General features: G+C 43.9%; 1 protein-coding gene and 1 long non-coding RNA gene across 3 annotated transcripts in view; one reads left to right on the forward strand and one right to left on the reverse strand.

Moving 5' to 3' along the window:
- Gramd2b (GRAM domain containing 2B) overlaps positions 1 to 25,196 on the forward strand; it is an 89,926-nt gene that overhangs the window by 22,250 nt on the left and 42,480 nt on the right. The window contains exon 1 of one of the 2 annotated variants that reach the window (XM_038329756.2): positions 6,353 to 6,575. The exons of the other annotated variant lie outside the window; for it this stretch is intronic. Coding sequence (XP_038185684.1) covers positions 6,493 to 6,575 — 83 coding nt within the window. The 5' untranslated portion in view covers positions 6,353 to 6,492. Of the gene's footprint in view, positions 1 to 6,352; positions 6,576 to 25,196 lie in introns of those variants that run through there. 2 annotated transcript variants of the gene reach the window in all.
- On the reverse strand, positions 1,631 to 6,273 carry LOC119814243. Its single transcript, XR_005285380.1, has 2 exons — positions 6,194 to 6,273; positions 1,631 to 1,840 (listed from the first exon to the last, which is right to left on the reverse strand). It is a non-coding gene; the product is annotated as an uncharacterized LOC119814243 (long non-coding RNA).

A 25,196-nucleotide genomic window follows, 5' to 3' on the forward strand; every position in this document is an offset into this window, starting at 1 on the left:
ATCAAAAGCCAGCAAGGCTCAAGGCCCACATAAAACCTGGTGTCAAATCTGTGTTTACCCTCTAGTCATTTACAGTCCCTCATGCCATGGAAATGATGTGTAAATAGTTCTCGTACAAGTGGGAGAGACTCCATACATGTTTAGTGTAGACGGACCCACTGGAGGCCTGTTTAGATTTTGACCTGCAATCAGTTACCTCAGAGGAGACAGAATATGTGCCTATAGAGGGCTGGTTGTACTGTTTTGGTTTTTTTTTTTTTTTTTTTTTTTTTGGTTTCTATGGCTAGAATGGATGATTCATAACAAGATGGGTTTTACTCATCTCGTGTATTTAAAAGAGCTCCCTAGTGACCTAGCTCCTGGTATTCACATCTTGAATCTAGGCTGGTCTGAAGACTTAAATCACTTCTGCTCTTCCTTCTGCCCCTTCAGTTCCTCCTGTGTCCACCTTCTCCCTCTCAAATTCATAACCTCATCTCCTTGAATGTTTTTTGTTACACACACACATGCATATATGTAATATATACACAAATATGTGTACAATCACACATGCATGCACACACAACTTACTGAGGTCGTTTCATGTATAGACATGTATTTAGGACTGGCTACTTGGGATTGGATAGCCTATGAAGGGGGTTGTCCGTGAAGAAGACTGATTCTCCCTCTCAGCAGCCATTGGTTACAACTCTTCATCTATGGAAGGGAAATTTGTTTTCCATCCACACCGACATGTTGTGGTAGTTTGAATAAGAATGGCTCCCATAGGCTCCATAGGAAACCTAGATTTGAATGCTTGGTCACCTGGGAGTGGTGGTATTAGGAGGTGTGGCCTTTTAGAGTAGGTGTGGCTTGGAGGAAGTGTGTCACTGGGGCATAGGCTTTGAGGTTCCAGATGCTCAGGCCAGGCTGCTGCCTGCTGACCCAGATGTAGAAGGCTTGGCTCCTCCCCAGCACTGTCTCCCTGCGTGCTGCCATGCTTCCCACCATGATGAAAATGGACCAAACTTCCTGAGCCTGTAACCCGGTTAAATGTTTTCCTTTATTAGAGTTGCTGTGGCCTGCTAGACATGACGGCAACATGCCTTTAATCCCAGCACCCGGGAGGAAGAGGCAGGCAGATCTCTGCGAGTTTGAGGGCAGTCTGATCTACAAAATGAGTTCCAGGACAGCTAGGGCTACACTAAGAAACTCCGTCTCAAAACAACAAAAACAAAACAAGAGTTGCTGTGGTCATGGTGTCTCTTCACAGCAACAGAAACGCTGACTAAGACACGCATCAGCTGAAGCTGTCATTTTGCAAGTCGTTTAGGCAATTATATTGTTGAGATGTCATGGGTACAGCTTTCCTGTCATGCAGAGAAGACACTGTCACACAGGAGACATCTGGGTCCTCTGGTACCTACAATCTTTCCACTCCCTCTTCCACACATTACTCGAACCACAGATGTAGGGGTTGCACTGTAGGTATACCAGTGTGAGTTGGGCACCTCATGGACCATTGTTCTCTGCATTTTGATAAGCTGCTTCTTCATGGATCTTGTAGTCACACCTGTGGCCCCTAGTGGGGCTTTCCTTCAACATATGCTCCAACCCAGCTCTTTGCCATCAACAAAATGTTGATTCCGGCTTCTTCTTCTTTTTTTTTTTTTTTTTTTTTTTTTTTTTTGGTTTTTTCAAGACAGGATTTCCCTGTAGTTTCTAGAGTGATTCTGGCTTCTATAATCCTACAAGCACCCCACTGGAGGGCAAGAAAACAGGGTCTTCATCTTCTCGGGAACACTGTGGGTGTTTTGTTGTTGTTGTTGTTGTTGTTGTACTCACTGAAGATCAGACTCACCTATTAAAAGTGATGGAAGTTTGGTTTTTAAATCTTGTTGCATGGTAGGCAAGCTTTCTATTTCCCCCAGTAAAATGAAGACAAAGTACAAACATGTGAAGCAGAGTCAAGCAAATGAATTCCAACGGAAGCAAGCGTGACTACACCTAAATAATGTTAGGAAGTTGGCATTCAGAGCCGGAAAGATAGCTCAGCAGTTAAGAGCACTGACTTCTCTTCCAGAGGACTCAGGTTCGATTCCCAGCACCCATATGGCAGCTCACAACTGTCTGTGACTCCAGTTCCAGGGGATCTGACACCCTCACACCAATGCACATAAAATAAAGTTAAATAAATTTAAAAATAAAAAAAAAGTTGTCTCTGAACACAATGGAAGGCATGCCTGGTACTGTTAACTGGGCCAAAAATCTATGACTGTCTAGGTCATAGGCCCTGGGGGAAACCCAACACTATTATTGTTCTAGATGAAAGTGGTAATAAGCTGTCCCCCTAAGATCTTATCTTTATACCCATAGATAAGTACATCTCTCAGTCCTCACTAGAGGAGTTTCCTTTCGTTGGCATTGAGTCAGAAGACCTAAATTCACATACCAGGTCCTCCCCTCACTAGGCCTAAGAGCCTGGATTCTATCCAAAGTGTGCAGAACTCATCTGGATGACCTCGAAAGCCTTCCCACTCATGAGCTGTGTTCAATAACATTTACCATTTAGCAAATAGGCAGGTGTTTTTAAACTATGGGGCAGGTTTCAATTTATTGTTTAGGTGATATACTAGCTTCTCGTTACTATAACAAAATAACTGAGATAATCAATTTACAGGGAAGAAAAGGTTCATTTGGGCTCACAGTCTTGAAGATTGTGGTCCATGACCAGTTGTGCCATTGCTTTGGAAGCTGCTAAGAGGAAGTGTAGTGTGGAGAGAGAGCATGCCCGAGGGAACTGCGCACCTTGTGGTAGCAGGGAAGCAAAAGAGAGAAAGTAGGAAGAGTCAGGGTCCCAATATTCTTGAGGATAGGCCCCTGTGACCGAGCCTCATGCCATTAGGCCTGATCCCTAAGATTTACCATCCCTGCAGTCCTGCCCTCCTGATCTGGGCATCGTACCTTTTAACACATCGGCTTGGAAGGAACACTTATCTAAACCGTAGCACGTGGCATCATTCGCTGCATTTTTCACGCAGTATTGAAATGAGGGCTGACATGCACGTTGGTGGGTACCGTGCTTGCCTGGCATGCACAGCCTCTGGGGTTCAGTCCTCAGCCCCGCATACAAGCCAAATGCGGTGAGAGCTCAGGATGAGCAGGGCTCTAGACCCTGCCTTAAAAACAGTAAGCAAATAAGCAAACAATAGAAAATTTTTAAAACTCTAAAGAGCTCTGAAATGAGGACGGTTTTGCGTCACCTCTTATGTTCTTGGGGACCCAGATACATGCTAGTGGTTTTGAGCTACCCTCTGGCCCTAGGATCCTTTGCCAAGCTGCCCTGTTCCTCTCAACACAGACGGGAAACATGGGTTTTGTTTCATCTGTAGGCAGAAATCTCAGGTGATTAAATGTCCCAGTAAACACTGTTACCTGGGTTGGGAAATACTGGTTCAAAACCATTCTGTTGATTTGAAATGTTTTGTTATTTTAAAGGCTCCACAGCAGGTGTCCCTTGGCCTATGATTCGCTCTTCCACTGTAAGGGCTGTGTTCACCAGACTTTCTTATTTAATACAACAAAGCATCCAATAGTGATTAGCCTCCAGTAATAGTTCTCAACTTTGACTCTGACAACTTGTAAGTCTTAGAATAAAGCTCTCCAGTGTCCCTGCACAGCTTTCTTCTTAATCCCTCCAAGTCTTCCCACGGTTCCCTTCAGATAACTAACGGTCACTGAAAGCAGGGATGAACTTATCAGTGCTTCTGGGATACTTTGACCATGAACACTGGGCATGTCTAAATTACGATAGAGTCTCCAGTTTTTAATCTCGGAAACTCATAGGCACCTTCCAAAATGTATCCTCAGACTGTGAGTAACCTTCCTGGCCTGTGAAGCCAGTTAATGCACCGTCACGTTGACTAACATACACCCTGCCATGTTCTGTGACTTCAGTAGCCATCTGGTCACACACCACGACCACACCTCCACTCAAATTTCCAAACCCATTCTTTGAACTCTGCCCTTGAGCTGTGAAAGCCGTACGTGCATGCGTGTGGCGTCTCTGACCAATGCTAAGTAAAGGTCAACATTTGACCAATATTCTAAACTGTTTGAAGCTTCTACCTCCAAAGACATGAGTTCAGAGTTTTTCTACCAAAGTTATTTCAATAACTGGAAGATCTATGAGCTGGAGCTCTTCTTGGATATTAGATAAGAATTTCCAGAGGCCCGAAGGGAGAAAAGTAATGAGTTTCATAGAAGTGCAAGGTCAAAGCACTTTCAAAATCACATCTTAAGCAACGTCGTCTGCGTCTGTCCTATACAGGAGACTTCCTTATTGATTGACGTACACACTGTGTTTGATTTGGTTGCCTGGTAATTGGAAGAGAACTTTTATCACTGTTGGTGGGGGTGCAAATTATTATAAGCATTGTGGAAATCAGTTTGGAGATTTCTCAAAAAATTAGAAATAAAATTACCACAGGACCCAGTTATTTCACTCGGGCACATGTCCAGACAACTCCACACCCTACCACAGAAACATCTGCACCCCCAGGCTTATTGCTGCTTTATTTACTATAGCAAAGAATTAGAATCAACCTTATTAGCCATTAATGGATAAATGGATCATGAAACGTGTGTGCGTGTGTGTGTGTGTGTGTGTGTTGAAATATTACTCAGTTCTGCAGGAGAATGGAGTTTAACAAATGGTAGGATAGGAAAATGGATGGATTATATTAAGCAAGGTCACATAATCTCAGAAAGAAAAAAAAACACATGTTCTCTCTCATCTGTGGGATTTAGTCAATAATATATGGGAATAAGTAAATAAACGCACATGTGGATACCATACAACATGAAAAGGGAACATGAAAATCTAAATATTAGGAGATGAAAAATATTAGGAGATGCAGGTGATGAACCTGAGTTATAAAAGAAGGCATAAAGCTAAGTGTTTTCCTAGTTCCGATTCTGTCATGAATCTTCGTGATTTTGGTGGTGGATAAGTACATAAAATATATTGAATACTGAAAGTGTAAATTGAATGTGAGGCGCCAGAGCTTCTGTCCTGAATGTCAATTTTTTTTTTTGAGGCAGGGTTTCTGCGTACCCCCTGGCTGTCCTGGAACTCGCTCTGTAGACCAGGTTGGCCTCAGACTCAGAGATCTGCCTGCCTCTGCCCTTGGAGTGCTGGGAAGTGCGCCACCACCGCCCAGCCTGTAGAGAAGTTCACTGACTTGTATAGACTTTTTTTTGGGGTGGGGGGTGCGCACACACGCAACGTTTTTATCTATTTGCCATTTTTATAGTGAAGTTTATAAAATAAAAAAAAATATCTGGAAGAATAAACAATTAGCTGTTTGGTGATGTAATAAAAACTTCGCAGGTAAAGCAAAGCAGGCTACTCTGGAACTTCACCCACAAGCTCCATCTCTATGACCTCCCCTAGCTCTGCCTCACTTACAGCCACACCGCTGAAGTCCTAATATGAGAGGGTATAGAGTCTTTGAGAGCTTAACTCAGCTGTAAGGGTATGCCTGAATACTTAGCCTATTCATGCATCTAAAGGGCCTGACCATGGCTTTGCAAAAGATTAAACACCCAGCACCACGTGACTCAGCACGTCTACTTTTAGATAAGCATCCGAAGGAATGTAAGCACGGACTTGAACAGGCAGTCCCGGGGTTCATAGCAGCATCCAAATCTCCATCATAGCGCCCCCAAATCTCCATCAGTATATGCATAAAAACACATCTGCTATGGAAGATGCATACTTGATGATGGAATATTATGCAGCCAAACCACACCCGCCAAGATTGCTAAGGTGGTTTCAATGATTGTTTCACTGCCTCTCCCATCTCTTACCCACCGAAGAACTAGCCGGGGTTAAGAAGGTGACTACTTATTATTTTTGTCCCCACCTGACAAACCGAGGGTCTCTATTGTTAGCACGGAGAGGGTGTCCCCAGTGAGACAATACTCTGCGTGGATAATTTCGGCGAGGCGGAGGGCCGGCTCGCAGGTCACTGGTGTGAGCTCGCACCACTCAGTGCGGTCCACTTCCTGTCTAGTCTACCCCCCACCCCCACGCCCGCCCTACCACCCCATCCCTCTCCACCACCACCCCAGTTTACCCGCAAGGGGCGGGGAGGAGAAGACCCAAAGCAGCCGACGGCTACTGCGTTGTCTTGTTAGGCAAATGTTTCACCTGCTTAGCCAATTAGCGTCCTCTCCCAGAAAGACGAGTTCAACAGGTTTCCATTTGCTCTCCCTCTGCTTCGTGGGTTGGGGAAAAGGGCTGTCACTTTGCTTCGACCCTCCCCTTCCCTCCCTCCCTCTGGGCTCTCCCAGCCTGGCTCGGACCAATCGCACCCGCTCCAACGTGTCCAGGTCGGCGGCTCTGGAGCTCGGCCCCCTGGATGCGCAGGGTTAAGACTCCAGAGGGCCGGGAGCGGGGAGCCCCTAGTGGGGAGCCGAGTCCTGGGGTGCGCCCAGGACGCGATCCCGATGACTGAGCTCCAGCAAGAGGTGGAGGACGCCAAGCCCGCCAAAGTGCTCGGCAAGAGAGAAGGCAAAGTTGGCCCGGCCCAGTAAGTGACCTCTGGGGGGACGCGCCCATACCGAATTGCTAGCCGGCGTTCCTATGGGAAAGGCTTTCTAAACTTGTGGAGACACGGCCCTTCTCTCTCCCTCTCTCTCTCTCTCTCTCTCTCTCTCTCTCTCTCTCTCTCTCTCTCTCTCTCTCTCTCTCTCTCTCTCTCTCTCCCCTCCCCTCCCCTCCCCCTCCATCTCTTCCTCCTCCCCTCCTTCCTTCTCAAGCTCTTTCTCTTCCTTTCTCCCTTCCTACCCTCATTAAAGAATGCATTGTCTATCTTGCAGTCCGGTGGTGATGAGAAAGGATGCGAAAGTATAATCGATGTTTCTTAATTCCCCAAAGAGTTCTCGGGGAAACTTCTCAAATCTTGGTGCCATGTCAAGAGATCATGCTAAAATTTGCTTCAATTCTTGTATTTCTGAATGATATCCAGGGAGATCCAGGTGTCTCTGGTTTTTGCATGACATTGTGTTGGTCGCTTTCACAATAACGTGCACTTTATTTGATTTAGAGCTCGCGGCTGTCTCTCAGAACTCCTCTTCACTGTTTCCACACAAGAGAGTTGGAAACAAGCATACTTTATCTCCCCTCACCCCAGTCTGTGCAAACACACACACACACATACACACACACGCGCCTTTTATAGTGTTATGAAGGAATACCAAAGTATGTACCAAGACACTTCAAATACTGCTGTGCCTGTGCTCTTGAAGCACTGACGTGCATATTAGATTTGCACATTAGATCTGACCTGTAAATTCTTCACACTGAGAACAAATATTTCCATCACAAGGGTTTACGTCCTGTAAGGAAACTCTTTTTCCTTTCTTGTGCTACTTTGAATGCTTTGGTTTTTAATCCAAATAACAATCCAGAGGTGTGGTTTTTAAATGATTGTTATTCTTGTTCCTCTTTTTAAAAGAAAAAAAAAGAGTCACTATTTGTTGATTTGCTCTATCGCCGCAATGTGTCAGAATGTATCAGTGCAACTTTAACTGATGGCACAACCAATATCTAAATTAGCCCATTTTTTTCATGTTAAGTTGTGGGTGAGCCTAGAATGTTTTATTGATACTGCTATCGATGATAATTTCTAATAGTGAAGACTCAGTCTCTATGACCATCATGTAGTTGTTTTGTTGTTGCTGTTGTTTTTTTCTTTTTGTGAATCACCGCCTTGTTCCACATATATGAGAATCCTCAACTCTCATACATGACTGCAGACTCGAGATCAGCGTTTCTCAACCTCTGGATCGTGACCCCTTCGGAGGTCGAATGACTTTCACAGGGGCCGCCTAAAACCATGGAAACCACTGATACTTATTAACATTACGATTCGTAACAGTAGCAAAACTGTAGTTATGGAGTAGCGATGAAGATAATTTTATGTTGGGGTCACCACAACGTGAGGAATTGTATTAGAGAATGGCAGCATTAGGGAGATGGGGGACCACGGCTCTAGATTCCATCCGTTGCGTTTACATGGAAATTTGGGAGGAAGAGCTATTAGCCACTGTGGTCTGTGGTTTCAAGGCCATGGCTATACAGTCTCCTAGGTCTCTGTTCCCCTGACCTCTCTTTTCTTCGCTGTCCAGTGTCCAGCAGCTTAAGCTAATGTTCCTCATCCTTCACTTGGTCTTACCAAAAAGGTTGCAAAGTGTATTTCCCATTCATGTTGGTGAAGGGACAAGGTCACCAGAAGTAAAACTCCCATAAAATGTGGGAGTTTTTTCTCACCCTAAAATAAAATCCTAACTGTATAATAATAATTCAGATCTATGATCAGGCATAATGGTCCATGCCTTCAATCTCAGCATTCTGGAGGCAGAGGCAGGAGACTCTCCATGAGTTCAAGGACAGCCTGATCTACATAGCAAGTTCCAGGACAGCTAGGGCTACAGAGAAAGTCCCTGTCTTAAAACACCAAAAACGAACTGACTAAATAAAATAACTCAGCTCTAAGAAAGAGATGGACTCTTAAATACCACCTGTTTCCTTTGCTCGTTATCATGTTTGCATATACTTTATTCTCTAGAGAAAGCTCAGTATGGACAGTCCTTTCTCCGTGTTCCAGGCATGGTGACTGGAGCATTGCATGGCAGAAGCAGGGCTCGAGAAGCTAGGTCTTGAAACTCCTAGTCCAAGGAGTTTCTACCAAGGCAGTCTACTTCCAGGTACAGAAGGAATGGTGGCTCAGATCCACCAAACAGCTGCCAAGCTTTGAAATCTCCGCGTCCCAGCTGTCTAGATCCTCAGATAAAGCCACGCTTCCGATTGATAGGAAACTCTGCTCTAGCATCCGTACGAGTTTTCTTCATTCCAAGTTTAGATTATTTGGGAAATACTTTCATAGAAGATAATTAGCCAGACCACACTGAAGCTCATAGCTCCGGGACAGCCTTCCTTTCATTTGGAAGAGTCCGTTTCACAAAATCATTTCAGTTAACAAGCGCCGCAGTACCCACTTGTGCAATCATGCGGTCAGTTCAAAGGTAAATGTGGTTTTGCATCTGTCCTTCTGGAACTCAAAAGAGCAGTAGGCTAGGCAAGGCTCCGATGCGGCCATTGCCTCATGAAGTGGACAAGGTACCATAGAAAGTTTGACCGCTAACTGAATCTTGCATGTACTTAAGATGTTTGTCTATTGCCGTCTTTGGTAAAATGTAGCAAATTTTGCTAACTTATTTCTCTCTATAAGGTAGCATTTTCTAAGCCAGCCGGAGTCATTTTTGCTTCCGTCTAAATTTTAGACATTTCCTTTTGAGCTCTTCAACTGTTTCTCTAGTATCGGGCAGGTTAAGAGTTAAAGAGGGAACGTCCGTGTGGGTATCCTAATGTGATGATGTCACTCGGGATCATTTTAGCTTACCAGACGTCTGTGTTTACTCCTGTGGGCTTCCAAGTGTCTCAGTAAACATTTGTGGGAAACTATGAGAACGGCACCCTAACCGCTCCGCCTCGTGACGCAGAACCTAGCCTCCTAGGTAATAACAGTGGGCATCATTAAGAACGCTCGCTATGTGAGAGGGATGGTGCTGGACACTTCACACTCATAGAATGAGATAGGGATCCTTAGAGCTCCATTTTACAAATAAGAGAGAGCATTGACGCTCTGAGGCGCTGAGCAGGATGAATAAACAGCAGCTCAGATTCCAGCCCACATCCTCTCTCTCTAGAGAATGGTAATTTATCTCTGGTCCTTGGTTCAGAGTCTGTATGCCAGAGTGGCTCTCCACTGCCTGCTCTAAAAGACAGAGTTCTCTGCCCAAATTTAATCCTTCTAATTCTGGACACGCATAGACCATCTCAACCTCCTTTCCATTGTCACTTACAGTGAGGTCGTCGCGCTTGCAGGCCTGGATTAAAGAGGTTACACGTAGCCCCACCACGTTCAGCCCAGAATTATTCACAACAGTTAAGCTCTAGAATCAGCCTTTACCTATTAATAAACAAAGGGATAAATAAAATGTATCCATATGCCCCATGGGAAATGTGGTATAGGGATGCTATTTGGCTTCAAAAAAGGCAGAAAAATCCTGACATTTGGGACATGATTTAACCAAGAAGACATTAGGCTAAGGGAAAACAAGCCAAGCTCAGAATAACAAGTACTGCCTGATGTCATAGAAGGAGAATGATAGTTAGCCAGAGTGCGGAGTGGGAGGGAATGGGGAGCTGTTGTTCAGACCACAGCGTATCGGGGCTGACAAGTTAGGTCAGAGTGTAGAGTCAGCTGAGGATCGGAATCCAGTCCCTGGGCCCCACAGAGTAGAAAGAGATGACTGGCCCCCAAAATTGCCCTCTGACTGCCACATGGTCCGTGGTGCACACACACACACCACACACACACACACACACACAAACAGAATGAATGTAATTGATAATAAAGAGGACAGAGTTTCAGATAGATGGCAAGAATTAATGTGAGATAGGATGGGTAGTAGTGTAATTAAAGTGACATAAAAATGTATATTTCACTGGGCGGCGGTGGCTCATACCTTTAATCCCAGCACTCGGGAGGTAGAGGCAGGCAGATCTCTATGAGTTTGAGGCCAGCCTGGTCTAAGAGCTAGTTCCAGGACAGGCTCCAAAGCTGCAGAGAAACCTTGGTTCGAAAAACAAACAAACAAACAAAATGTGTATTTCAAAGTGGAAAAATACCAAATGTCTCATCCTAAAAAAATGATACGTAAGTGAGGTGTGGAATATGTTGATTAGTTTTCTCATTCTGTGTTGTGTGTGCGTGTGCCCCATAAATAGATGTAGTCATGATTAGTCATTTTAAAGTATTGATTAAGGGGCTGGAGAGATGGTGAAGAGCACTGACCATACTAAGAACCCAGGCTTGGTTCCCAGCACCTGCATGGTAGCTTGCAGCAGTTCCCAACTCCAGTCCCAGAGGGTCCAGAAGGTCTGATGCCCTCTCTGGCCTCCACGGGCCCCAGACACATGCCCAGTACAATTACATACATGCAGGCAAAACACTCATACACCATCCATATAAAACAAAAATAAGTGCATTTAAACTACTCACTCAAAACAAGGGACAATGTTAGCTCAGCAGTAGACTGAGGTCCAGCACCAGAAACAATCAATAATAGACAAATTAAAGTCTGAAAATATTCTTAGAAAACTAACACACAGAGGAAGCAATATACGGAAGGAATAAAGAGCTGTCCCGGTCCGGCTCTCTCCTTACCTCTGCTTCTTTGCAGAGGTTTTTCCATCCTTTCTCTTCTATATCTAGAAATCAACTCAAAGTTTCCTTCAATCAAAGCCTTCCACCAACCGACTTCTAGCCACAAACAGCCCCTCCTTACCCGTGCTCACCTTGTGTGCATGCCGTCCGTGGATGGAATTTAGCTGTTGCTGTCATAATAATTATTTGTTGTTTATGGAGGGTTTAGTTTGTACCAAGTGCTGCTGGCAATTCTTGGCACATATCAACCCGCATGCTGCCCACTAGACTCTCTTGGGTGTCTTTACCCTAAGCAGGTTAGGGTTATAAACTGACTCCATTTTTCTCTCATTAAATTTCTCAGGAGTTGATTAAAAGCGACCTGCAAATGGTTGCTTTTAATATGGTTGAGCTAGGGAGGTGGAGACCTGTGGCTCCCTAATTAAGAAATCTGGCAGGCTTAGACCTGACATTCAGCTTGACTGTGTCGGGGGACCGCCACATTTTCCTTGTCTGAATCAGACTTTCTGTGAGCTATTTTTAGGTGTGTTTGCTTGCCCAATCACTACAACTTATGCAGTCACTGTGCTAGGCATTGAGGCAGTTGACTCTCTTGTCACCAAACTGCATATGTGACTTTAGCATGCAGTGTACCTGGGGCTGGAGAGAAGCCTCAGTAGTTAAGAGCACATACTGTTCTTCCAGGGGACCCCAGATTTGATTTCTAGCACCCTACTTCAGGCAGCTCACAAGTGCCTGTGACTCCAGCTCCAGGGGGTTCTGATACTTGTGGCCTCTGCGGTTATCCTCACACATGTGAACATACCTACACACGGACACACGGACACACACAATTAAAAATAATAAAAGAAATTTAGAGTGCAGTGTGCCCTTTTTCTGATCAAAAAAGGATAACTTAATTGTATATTTCATTATCTTGATTTTTGCTATTTTTACTACATTTTTCATTCTGAATTTGCTGCACCATTGACAAATTAATCAAATGGCACACTCCTTAAAATTATAGAACTGATTTAGTAGTGGTCAAGTTACTATCACTGAGTTTCAACAAATGGCTAAAACCAAAGATGGATTTCTCAGCAAATGTTATTTTGGATCCTATTCTAAACAATGAATTACGTTTGTGATATACATTTTAATGCACTTTGGCTTTTTAAATCTGAACTTTAATAATTTGAGACATATGAATTCTAATTTAAGCAATAGAGGGCTTGTCTCACATGTGTAAGGCCCTGGATTTGACACCCCTGTACCAGTAAACAAACATACAAACAAGACAGCCTGTTTGACTCCGTATGTAAGCAGAACATGAGAAAGGATGAGCATGATATAAACATTGACTTCAGAGGACGCTCTCTCTGCTATTATCAGTAATTATTTTGGGGATACATTTTTTTCACTTCAAATTCAAATTCAAGGGGCTGGAGAGATGGCTCAAAGGTTGAATATTTGCTGCTCATCCAAAGGACCTGGGTTTAATTCCTAGCCCCCTTGTGGTAGCTCACAACCATCTGTAACTCCAGTTCCAGGGAGTCTCATGTCCTCTTTTGACCTCTGAAGGCACCAGGCATGTACGTGGTGTACATACACACACACACACACACACACACACACACAGACAGACACACACACAGAAATGTAATAAAAGAAAAATTTAAAACCATAGAAAGCTTAATTAAGGACTTGTGAGATGATTCCACGTGGTGGGGGAGAACCAGTCCCTCTGAGAATCTGCACATCTGCACACCTACACACACATTAGATTTTAAATGTAATAAGACTTTAAAGCTCAGTAAAGCTTTATAGGCAACTTTCACTGCAGGTTACTCATTTTCACTTAAATTTGAAATTTTTTTTAAAGATTTAATTTAATGTATGCATGTTTGTCTTCATCTATCCGTGTGTCTGTGTGTGTGTCTGTGTGTCTGTGTGTGTGTCTGTGTCTGTCTGTCTGTGTATTCAGTTCTAAATCATCAAATTCAACAGCCCCAGTTCAGTTGCTAATATAAACTTTGGGGTAGGAATTAAACATCATAGTATATTAAAAAGAGCATAAAGCCTGCTGGTGGTGGCACACGCCTTTAATCCCACCACTCAGGAGGTGGAGGCAGGAGGATCTCTGTGAGTTCGAGGCCAGCCTGGTCTGCAGAATGAGTTCTAGGACAGCCAGGACTGTTTCACAGAGAAACCCTGTCTCTAAAAATTTTTTTAAAAAAGTGCCAAAGGTACATTGGTGTATAGTCATGGGTGTTGGGGGCATTGAAATGATAAATATACACATGTTCAGGTTTGAAAATATCTGTAGTGAGCCAAACCAGCTCTCTGACTGGGTTAATATCACAGGAAATTGCTGGTTTATTCAGACAGTGCAAAACGTCTCCAGAGCACCAAGGTTGGGATGTGGGTCTTCCCGTCTCCTGGAGCCTCCTTTTTAAACTGTAGGACCCAATCCCCTGAGGGATATATTTACTGAACGTGGGAGTCAAGAAAAATGTGGCAACAGTCGCAGGTTTCTAAATGAAATGACCACAGTTAATTCAAAATCAACACATAGTGAAGCTGAGGTGTGCCTCGCCATGTTGCATTGTGGGTTTCTGCATTGCCCTTATTCTGAGCAGAGAGCAAGCATACTTGGTGGGGTGCACGCTCTCACCGCACAATGCCGACAAATGTCTGAAACAGCATTCCAGATCCCAGACCGCTCTTCGTTATGAACTGTGGTGTTTTTACTCACAAGGTGTTCTGCTCTTACAGAAATATAGTGGTTTCATTATGGAAAACGGACTTTTTAATATTTTCTGTTGTCATTCCCTGCCCCGTATCATGTATCACATCAATATGTCCCTGGATTGTAATGTTGGAATGTTTGATTTCTAAGATTGCTGTTGAAGTTGCTGACTTGGAGAGATGGCCCATGTGTCAAGAGCACCGGCTGCTCTTCCAGAGCGGCTGCAGTTTGATCCCCAGCATCCACGTGGTAGCTTACAACCATCTGTAACTCTAGTTCCAAGGGGACCTGACGCCCTCTTCTGGCTTCTACATGCACTGTGTGCATATGACGTACACATTTTAAATATTAAAAAAAATGTTCAGCAAGTTTGGGTTTGGGAATAATACAGTGTCTTCTGAAATGCTCCCAAACATACTTCTGCTGGATTTATGCCAAGGAGCATTCTCGGCACTGACAATTACCAGATCAAAGTGTCTATCAACTCTGGAAGATGTTCCTTGTCTTGTAGTAAGGACTTGTATCAAATATTCAGTCAAAATTTAATTCTTTATATTACAGTAATCAAGTACATCATCACTAAGAAATATCAAAATTATACATATAGCAAAAATTGTTCTACAATACATTTCTTTATGATTTAGTATCAGTAACTTTCATTTGAAGGCCTATTTTATATACCTGTATACCCTGGTTCATGTACAAATTTCTTGCTGGTGGTTTGAGGACAAAGGATTCTTACTGCAGTTAGGGTCAGAGTCTATTGATTGCTTGAGCTAATGAGCCAGGCTTAGTCACCCTCCTCAGTAAGACAAATTTAAGAAGCCAAATTAAACCGGGCAGTGGTGGTACACGCCTTTAATCCCAGTACTCAGGAGGCAGAGGCAGGCGGATCTCGGTGAGTTTGAGGCCAGGACAGCCAGAGCTGTTGCACAGAGAAAAATGAGGGGGGATAATGTCAAATTAATACTGAAAACCAGGAAAGGGAGATTTGCCAAGGTGGGAAGAGAGACAAAGGACCCCAGGGCCACGTTCCCCCTGTCCTCCTCCCCGAGTCCACCTGTGGATCCTGGCCTGAGGCTGAGGCCTGAGGTTCAGAGTTCTGCATAGCTTAGCTGCTCATCACTGACCTCTTAACTACTGTTGGGGGGAGACTGCTTGTTCGTTCCAGCCGCCCAGAACCAAAATAATAACACAGAAACTATATTATTTCAATCACTGCTTGGCCCATTAGCTCTAGCTTCTTGTCGGCTAACTCTTATATTAATTTAACCCAGTTCTATTAATCTGTGTATTGCTATGAGGCTGTGGCTTACTGGCTAAAGTTCCCAGCGTCTGTCTCCTGTGACTCCGTGGCTTCTCTCTGACTCTACCCTTCTTTCTCCCAGCATTCAGCCTGCCTACCTAGGTTCTGCCCTGCTATACGACCAAAGCAGTTTCTTTATTCATTAATGGTAATCACAGCACACAGAGGGAAATCCCACATCACAGTACACTCCATTTTCCCCTGCGTGGTGATCTGAAAACTGCACACCTTTCTGGTAGACAGGCTTCCCTCATGGCTGGCCCAGGAATTCAGGAACCTTCCTCCAGTCTGAGATTCCAGGGAAATTCTATCTTTTGCAATCCATGGTTTGAGTACTCTGCTGGCCAAAGAAACGACAGGCGGGCGCGTCTTTTTCATACCTTGTCTGTGTCAGAATGATTTGGGGTCATAAACCAGAAAGGCCCTGGCAGAGTACTGGACCACTGAATCACAATTTTATTTCCTGTGTTCTGTCCGCTCTCTTGGACGTTTAAACGGGGACCATAAAAGGTGCCCTTGGCCGAGGTCTGGTATTTCCCAGCACTTCATAAACTGTAGCTGTGTTAGTACGCGCTAAGGGTCTGGGACTACTCAGGGGTAGGAGCGGGGAGAAAGATGTAATACAAGTAAATGGTCAAACTTCAGAAGTTTTAAATTCTTCCATTAGCTTACAACCATGTTATGTGACCCTGAGGGGTCTTTGGTGGCTTTCGGCTTTGTGTTTTCTTTCTTTTCTTTTTTGTTTGTTTGCTTTTGTTTTGTTTTTCGAGACAGGGTTTCTCTGTGTAAGAGCCTTAGCTGTCCTGGAACTAGCTCTATAGACCAGGCTAGCCTCGAACTCACAGAGATCCGCCTGCCTCTGCCTCCCGAGTGCGGGATTAAAGGCGGTTTTGCAGGGGCTATGCAGAAATGCGCATGCGCTGTGTTTCTGTGGCACCCAGCTTCTTTCAATATTAGCGATTGGTTTTTTATCAACATCCATTACCCTTGCTCTTACCTGGAACACCCAGACCTCACACCCTGATTCCTGGCATCGAGATTTCCTCTTGTCAATCTTTAGCCTCAACCTGCTAAAGTTTTCTGCTCGCGTTAAATCCAATGAAAGGCGCTCTAATGCCTTGCTGTTCTTTTGCGTAACTTCGGGTATATCACACTTCTTGCAATAGAATAAAGCAAATGTTTTTATTCTATTGCCACTTAAGGCCATAATCATGTGTTTTGTTCTGTTTTCCTACAATGTTGAGTTTCAAATGGACATACAGCCTTGTGTTGTGCATTGAGGGGAACACATTTGGAGAAATGGCACCGTTGGGTGATTCCACCTTGGTGTGAACATCAGAGGGTGTACTTACACCAGACTGCTGCACACCCGGGCCTTTTGCTTGTTCTTGTAATGGGCTAATCTGTTGCCCCCTGGGGCCTTAGTGAGGGAGACAGTCAAAGATTAGATTCAGCCCGAGAAAGTGATGCAATCAAGAACTTGTTAGCAGAGGGTGTAACCTGCCTGACTGACAGTAATCTTTTTTTATAAGAGAGTAAATTTGGAAAGAATAAAAAGCATAGCAGGAAATCTTTTTAAAGTTTGTTTTTGTTATCAAACACTATGTACCTTATAATGATATTGCTGTGCTTTTATACAGTTGGTCTTATAGTTAGTTCCTTTGCACCAACATCACCATCAACACATAGCACATCACGATACCGTTATAATGTTGTGATGTCAAAGGAATTATTTTAATTATTAAGTAGGAATTATTGTAATTCATTATTGCATGTTTTTCTTTTCCATTCTCACGTGTATGTGGTGTGTGTGTGTATGTGTGTGTGTGAACACATGTGTGGGTACATGTTTGAGGGGGTGCATATTTGCAGGTGTGTAAACACACATGCGTGGGTACACATTTGCATGGGTACCCATGCATGTAGAGGCCCAAAGCTGATATCTGGAATCGTTCTCAGTCATCCTTCCATCTCAATTAGTAAGGGGTCTCCATCAAACCCATAGCTTGCTACTACTGCTAGTCTCTCTGGCCAACTTGCTCTATGGATCCTGTCTCTGCCCTCGCAGGCTGGAATCACAGACCACCCATCATCCTTTCTCGGCGTGTCTATGGGTTCTGAGGATCTGAACTCTAGTCCTTGTGCTTCAGTGCAAGTGCTTTAGCCACTGGGACGTCTCCCAAGCCCTCTAAATCCTTTACACTCTTATAGGCCACTGTTTTATATGCAGTATTTCACTGGCCAAAGCATCGTTGTGTGACGCATGATCAGATAAAAGTTCTGCACTTGTATTGGGGGTTGCATGAGACTGAAGGGTGATCGCACATCTGGACAGCTGAGCTTAGTAAGTGGCAGGCATTGCTGTTACACCCCACTCTTCCCAGGTGTCTTTGCAGCATAGTTAGTATTTATACAGTGACTGCACTGATCCAACAAAACCATCAGAACATGACTGTCTCATGACCTTAGCTAGTGGACTCCTGAGCTCGGTGGAAACGGAGGTTCCTAACTGAGCAGTCCCAGTTTTCAGTTCATTTTCTTTGTTATTTTTGTTTTTGAGCCAGAGTCTCTTTACATAGCCCTGGCTGTCCTGGAACTCACTCTGATGACCAGACTGGCCAAGAACTCAGAGATCCACCTGCCTTCTGTTCTGACAGAAGAGAAGTGAATTTTTTTCTGTTGCTGCTTTGCTTTATGGTGGGCACTGTAGTTATTCATAAATCCCCTATTTTAATGCCTATTGTTGAAGTCTGGTATAGTGGCACATGCCTTTAATCCCAGCACTGTAGTGGCAGAGTCAGGCAGATTTCTGTCTCTTTGAGGCCAGCCTGGTCTATGAAGCAAGTTTCAGGATAGCCAGGGCTAAACAGAGAGACCGTATCTCATTAAAATAAGATAAATTCCATCGTTCGGTTCTTCTTTGCACAAATCTAGAATGTTTCTGTGCAGGGCTATGAGCGATGTTTGAAGACCTTGTGAATATCGTCTGTTTTAAAGTAGTCGCCAGCGGAACCCAAGAACTTGACCAAGAATGCTGAAGTTTCACAAAATCTTTTGAAAATCCGTCTTGCAGAGTTACTTTCCAAGCCTGATCGAATAGCCACCAGGTTGGCAAGGACTACCTCTTTTGAAAGAAAATTCAAGTTCTGGAAACAGCCTGAAGTTTTTTGAAGCCAATTTTGTTGAATAAAAAGGACAAGAATTGTTTTAATACCTTTAAACCTCTCTGTAAATAAGATTTTTTTTAAAATCAAAAACAAGCTGTGACAATAAAATAACATGACAGTGTCTGGCAATATTCACAATAATTTCTGCACCTCCAGATCTAGAGTTACTGCTCAATAGCCCTGTGGAAACAGTACGTTTTTATGATTGATATTCTGTTCTAAAATGGTTTTTATTTCCTTTGATAGACTCAGATCAATGCTGATATGGCAGTAGCGTTAAATATGTTTAGGGGGCTGGAGACATATCTCATTGTACTTGCCATGAAAACATAAGAGCCCTGTGTGGTTTAAATGAAAATGGCCCCCATAGGCTCATAGGAAGTGGCGCTATTAGGAGGTGTGGCCTTGTTGGAGGAACTGTGTCACTGTTGGTGGGGTTTGAGGTTTCAGATGCTCAAGCCAGGCCCGGTGTCACTCTCTTCATGCTGCCTGCTGATACAGATATAGATATATATCTCAGCTACGTTTCCAGTGCAGTGCCTGTCTGTGCGCTGCTACGCTTCCTGCTGTGATGACAATGAACCTGTGGACCAGCCCCAGTGGAATGGTTTCCTTTAGAAGAGTTGCCATGGTCATGCTGTCTCCTCACAGCAATAGATACTTGAGTTCAAATAGCCACAAGGGCAGCAGAGTGCACCTGTCATCCCAGCATTGGGGAAGCAGAGACAAAATCTCCTTAGCCAGCTAGTGGGCTCCAGGCTCAGCCAGAGACCCTGCTTCAAACCATAAGGTAGAGGGCCTGGAGAGATGGCTGTTAGGAACATATTCTGCCCTTCCAGAGGACTGGAGCTCATTTCTCAGTACCTATGTCTGGTGGTATACAGCCATCTCCAGTTCCAGAGAGATCTGACAGCTGTCTTCTGCAGGAACCTGCACTTATGTGCACAGACACACAGATACACATAATTAAAAAATAAAGTAGGAAGCCTGACGGTGGTGGCGCATGCATTTAATCCCAGCACTCAGAGGGCAGTCTCAAAAAACAACAACAAAAAAGTTAGAGGGCCTGGAGAGACTCTTCCAGAGGACCTAGGTACAACTCCCCAACAGTCAGATGGCTCACAGCCATCTGCTAGTCCAGTTCAAAGGGATTTGACACCTTCTTCTGACCTCTGCAGGCTCCGGCAGGCATACAAAGCACAGACATACATGCAGGCAAAGCACTCACACATGAAATAGATGAACCGAAAAATAAAAGTGCTATCCTTTTAAGCTCAAGGGCATGTTTTTTTAATTATAATATTTTGTGTGTATGTGTGTGTGTGTGTGTTTGTGTGTGCGCGCACGCGTGTGTACATGAGCATGTGTGGGTGCATGCACACATATTGCAGTTTGCTTGTGGATATCAGAGGAGAATTTGTGGGAGTCAGTTTTCTCTTTCCATCATACAGGTCCTCGGGATTTGAGCTCAGCTCATACAGGCTTGGCAATAAGTACCTTGACGCACCGAGCCACTTGTCCCTTCAGATGTGTGTTTTTGATGTGAACTTGGGAGTGTCCTGAACAGGGAGAATGAGAAGAGGGGACCTGGAGCCCTGTTAGTCAATATCCCTTTCCTGCTTCGACTTCGCTTTGCTTCCAACTTTGGCTCTGCAACCAAAGTTTTGACACGTTAGGGGAGCCATTCTCCTCCAGCCTTCAGCTCCCTTCTTTGTAGAAGAATGACCTGGCTTGTTAGAGCCTTGCCAAACTAAGGAATAGGTCTTTGAAGAAGCTGCCCTACTTCTCAGCACTCTTTGGTGCCTTTGTGTAGAGAATTCTATTTAGCCTGAACAAACTCGAAACAGCTTTTTTAAAAAAAAAATATATATATATATATATATATATATATATATATATATATATATATATATGAAGAGGATCCTCGCTTTCCTGCATGATTTGGCATCTTTATTAATTCTTTAATTTCTTCCTTTAAATAAATTCACACCTGTTTAAGGTGGGACTACTTCTGGAAAGCTAGACTACCCCTCACAAACGATAGGTCCTTATCATGTTCGGCTGCATTCCCATGACCCCATGTTGCCATGGAGTCACGGTGGAAATGCCTGAGTGAGTAACCTAACTTTAGCCTGTAACACAAATGGGGACCAAGTTCATCATCAATAGCGCGGCAGGCGTCTCTGGCACACTTCGAGTCTGACAGTAATCATTCATTGAGTTGAAGAACACAAAACAAGATGAAAAAGCTCTTTCTTCAGAAGTGGAACAAGGCAGACACCGAGAAGTAGCAGCTGTCCCCTCGATCATTTCTCTTGCGTTTGTAGTGTCCCTTGTGTCTTGAAGACACTTGTGTTTGCAGAGTAATTGAATTTAAGGGACATTTTTAAAGCACCTACATTGTTAGACTGCTTTGGGGAGTCTTTGGCAAAGACTGTTCTTAAGAACATTAAGGCAGAAACCAATAGAATTTTTTTAACTAAATTTATTTTTTAACATATATATATATAACATATCTATTAGCAGGATGCCACATGATAGTTCAACGTACATCAGCGGAGAAATTGCAGTAGAACAAACAATAGGCCTGCAGGCCAAACTGCTGTGTGCTGGGTAATGAGGGAAGCAGGGCCAGCAGGTACAGACTGCAGCAGCTTCAGAAGGCCCAGCAGAGACATGAAGGAAGGAGAAGCCCTCCACTGGTGACACTTGTGGGTCTGTACATAAGTCGGGGAGGAGCCAGCAGAGAGGAGAAGAGATAATATAGACAACTGAAAACTGGAATAACACACCTGTGGGTGTCAGAGATGTCCTTGAACGGGATTTAAAGAGTCCTCACCTTCTGAAGCAGGAGGAGTGAACAGATAGGTGTATTCGGTGCTGATGGAGCAACTGTAGGTCAGGAGACACAGCTGTTGTCTGTGAACCTCAGGCTTCCCTCATGACATGGCCCCATCACCTAGAGCAGAGATTCTCAAACTGTGGGTCACAGGTCAAAGGTCTCAACCTTTGGCAGACCTCTATCTCCTAAAACATTTACATTACAATTTATAACAATAGCAAAATTACAGCTATGAGGTAGCAGTGAAACTAATTTTATGGTTGGGGGTCCTCCCCAACATGAAGAACTGTATCAAAGGGTCTCCACATTAGGACGGTAAAGAACTGCTGGTCTGGAGAGATGAGCCGTGTTTGGTTAAGGGCTTCAGAAGTGTGATGTGTGGCTGCAACTTGAGCTCGGAGAACGGAAGGAGAGGATTCTGAGAACAGCTGAGTCCACAGTAAGAACTGGGTTGTTTCTCCGACCTTAGAAGCCAGGGATTATGACGTTGAAGACGGGCTTGAGCTCGTCAGCAGGAACATGGTGTACTTAGTGGGTGTAGCGGAGGAACAACATGACTTGACCTCATGGGTAATCCAAGCGCTTTAGAAAGCCAAGTTCAGAAGGCATCATGGACTAGAAACGTCAAGGGCAGCTGTCTGCCTCTGAGGCTTAAAGCATAGGAGCGGCAAGGGCTGGGACTTGGTAGAATACGTGATCACAAGCAAACAGCTGAGGGATTAGAGACACCATGTTGATGGAGGATCACCACATGGAGCACTCCGAGCCTTAGTGACAGGAAGTGATATCTGTGATGTGGCAGTAGAGGTTACAGGGTCTTGAGCTACCGCCCAAACGATCCCTGAAGGACCCAGGTGTCAGAGTTCACAGGAAAGTGTGTCAGAGGATGAGGGAAGTAAGGAGAAGTAAAGGCAGCCAGGTCAAGAGTCATGTGTGGGATGTCGGACTTTCTCAACATGCGAGTTGAATAGAGGCCGAGTTTTATTGTGTCGTGTTTTAAACCCAAGCGAACTACCCAAAGTGCACCTAGGACTAAAGAGTTAAATCAGTTTCCTGGTTGCCAAGAAGAAGACAGAAAAACCAGTCAGCTTTCTTACCAGTGATGAGTTAGAATATAAGTTGGAGAAAGAGGGGAAGGGAAGATAGGCAACCAAAAAAATGAAATGCCTAGTAGTGAATTTGCTAAGATTTAGTGTAAAGCCGGGTGCTTACTAAAGCAAATGACCTGGATAAATGAAGGGCTCACCTTCTTCAGGAGAGCTGGTCGTGGCAAACAGTTCCTGACGTCTGTGTGCAACTGCAGACTAATCCTGGCTCTCAGAAAGATGTTAGGAATGACCCAAAGATTCCTCTGAAAGACAGGGCTTTGGAATGCCCAGGTGACATCAGAATGATAGAAACACAGGCCCCAGCACATCGTGGTGAAGCCATTGGGATGGAGCGTCAGAAAGAAGTCTGAATTTCTCTGGAAGTATTTTCAGATCAGTGGAGAGAAGATGAAGTAACTGGTTAGTCGTTTAAGAAACCTCTTTACTGCATAATTAAAATAAGTTTCTGGCTGATCATGTATTTATACACAAAAGAACTGTAAAAGTACTAGAAGACATCATGAACCCTGATGTAAGCTTGAGGCAGAAAAAGGCTCATGGAGTTACATTCAAAACTATGAAAGGACTCGGGAGGCAGAGGCAGGCGGATCTCTGAGTTCGAGGCCAGCCTGGTCTACAAGAGCTAGTTCCAGGACAGGCTCTAGAAACTACAGGAAACCCTGTCTCGAAAAACCAAAAAAAAAAAAAAAAAACTATGAAAGGAAAGATTGAGTGAAATTTAAGAAAATATGAGAGTCAAACAGGACATGCTAAAGAACCATAATATTGGATGAGGTTTATAAACCATCAATTATTGCATGAATAATACATTAATATAATGGGATATTTTGCAGCATTTGTGAAGGTGTCATTTATGTCTATTCTTGAAGTAGAATATAAACTCAGGGATACCTTAGATAATTTTTAAAACTGAAAAAAAAAATCACATGGTCCTACTCTATAAAATTGCATGTGAATGTTTTGAATTCCTTGAAGCGGGCCTGCGAAGGAGGTCACTGAGATCTTTCTCAAGGATGGTTTTGTGTGAATTGTGCTTTCTTGTGTCGCCAGTTTATTTTTTACCCCATTGATACCGTTTTGGGTTTCCTAAAATGAACATCTATTATCACGGCAAGAGAAAAGAAAAACTTTATTCTAGGACGTGGTTTAGAATATTCATTTCCCTTTTAAACTTGGCTGCCTACTTCACAGAAGCCATCGAAGCCTTTTCAACACTAAGATACAGTTAGCTGAACTTAGTGGAGATGTAACAGCCGGAAGACTGTAATTACATTACGGGCTGAAGTTCTGTACCGCCCGGGACCGCTGACCCGGAAACCAGGCTGTACGTCAGTGGCTGTGGGATGGAGATTGCCAAAGCTGCGGGCTCACCTCTGGGTGCCGAGGAGACTGCTTGAGGGGTTGAGTCATGGCCATCCCTCTTCTACTGTGTTGCCCTTGGCACTACTGCGTGTGTGTTGCTGGTCTTCTGCAGTCATAACACGGTATACAGGTGTCCCCATCGCAGTCTGTGGAAATCTCCCAGCCTTTCCCTTCAACCGTACCCCTCACGTGGTTAGGTCAGGTGACTTAACCCCACAACAGGGAGACAGATGTGGGTGTTGATGCCCCATAGGACTTCACAGGTACCATAGTGATGGGCAGTCACAAAGTAGTTTTTCTGAGAACAGACTGTGCTCTCTAAGAGCTCCGCCGATGAGAGTCAGCTTAGAAACGTGTTAGCAGTTACAGGCTCATAATAAAATATACTTCCGTATGCTCCAATGCCAAACAACAGCATCACTCAAATAACTGTGACAGGTCATAGGATTATATTAGTTTCCAAATCAATCACAAACACTTTTTATTTGGCTGAAGTAAAAATCTTAGTGTGCTTTCTGTACATATATAATTTTTCCTACTACCTAAGAAAGAATTCTTTTTCTTGCCATGCATATAAAAATACTTTAAGGAGATTACCTGCCCCACCGAATACTTAGTAAAACAAAACCAGACAGGATTTGGATGTAGTGTATGAATCCACTCTCCTAATCTAATTCCTGCACCTAAGTATTTTACATCAGTCATAACTTTAAAGGCAATTTATCCAAAACCCAATTTAAGATGTCTTTCCCGATGTCTACTCACTCTTGTGTTATAAGACTTCTAGATTCCTTTTTTTTTCCTTGTGAATCTGCTGCTTGCAAACACATCCTAAAATCTTACTTGAAATTTGCTCCAGTTTAAGATATGGTACAAAGCAGGTGTCAAAACCATTGTGTTCTCTTTTTTGTTTGTTTGTTTGGTTTTGATTTTGTTCTTGTTTCTGGAGACAAGATTACTCTGTGTAACTGCACTGGTTGTCCTGGAACTTGCTTTGTAGCCGTGAACTCACAGAGATCCGCCTGCCTCTGCCCCCAAGTGCTGGGATTAAAGGTGTGTGCCACCACCACCCGGCTGATCATTGTGTTCTTTTCAGAGTGAACTCTTTCATTTGTCCACTCCTTCCCACCCAGACCCCATTTCCAGGGTATCTAGGTGCTATCCACCATCTACCTGTGAGTCACCTAGCTAGCCTTGTAGCTTCTGTGATGATACCATAGTGGCCGTGTGCAAGTGACTTTTATGTGACATAATACTGGGTCCCAAATTATAAGAATAATGATACTGGCTGTTTCCATACTGTTTATTTTTAGTAACGCTTATTTCTATTTCTGTTGTGCCTAATTCATGGATTAAACTGTATCATACACACACACACACACACACACACACACACACACAGA

The sequence above is a fragment of the Arvicola amphibius genome, chromosome 5 (assembly GCF_903992535.2).
Source record: "Arvicola amphibius chromosome 5, mArvAmp1.2, whole genome shotgun sequence".
Classification (NCBI taxonomy): Eukaryota; Metazoa; Chordata; class Mammalia; order Rodentia; family Cricetidae; genus Arvicola; species Arvicola amphibius.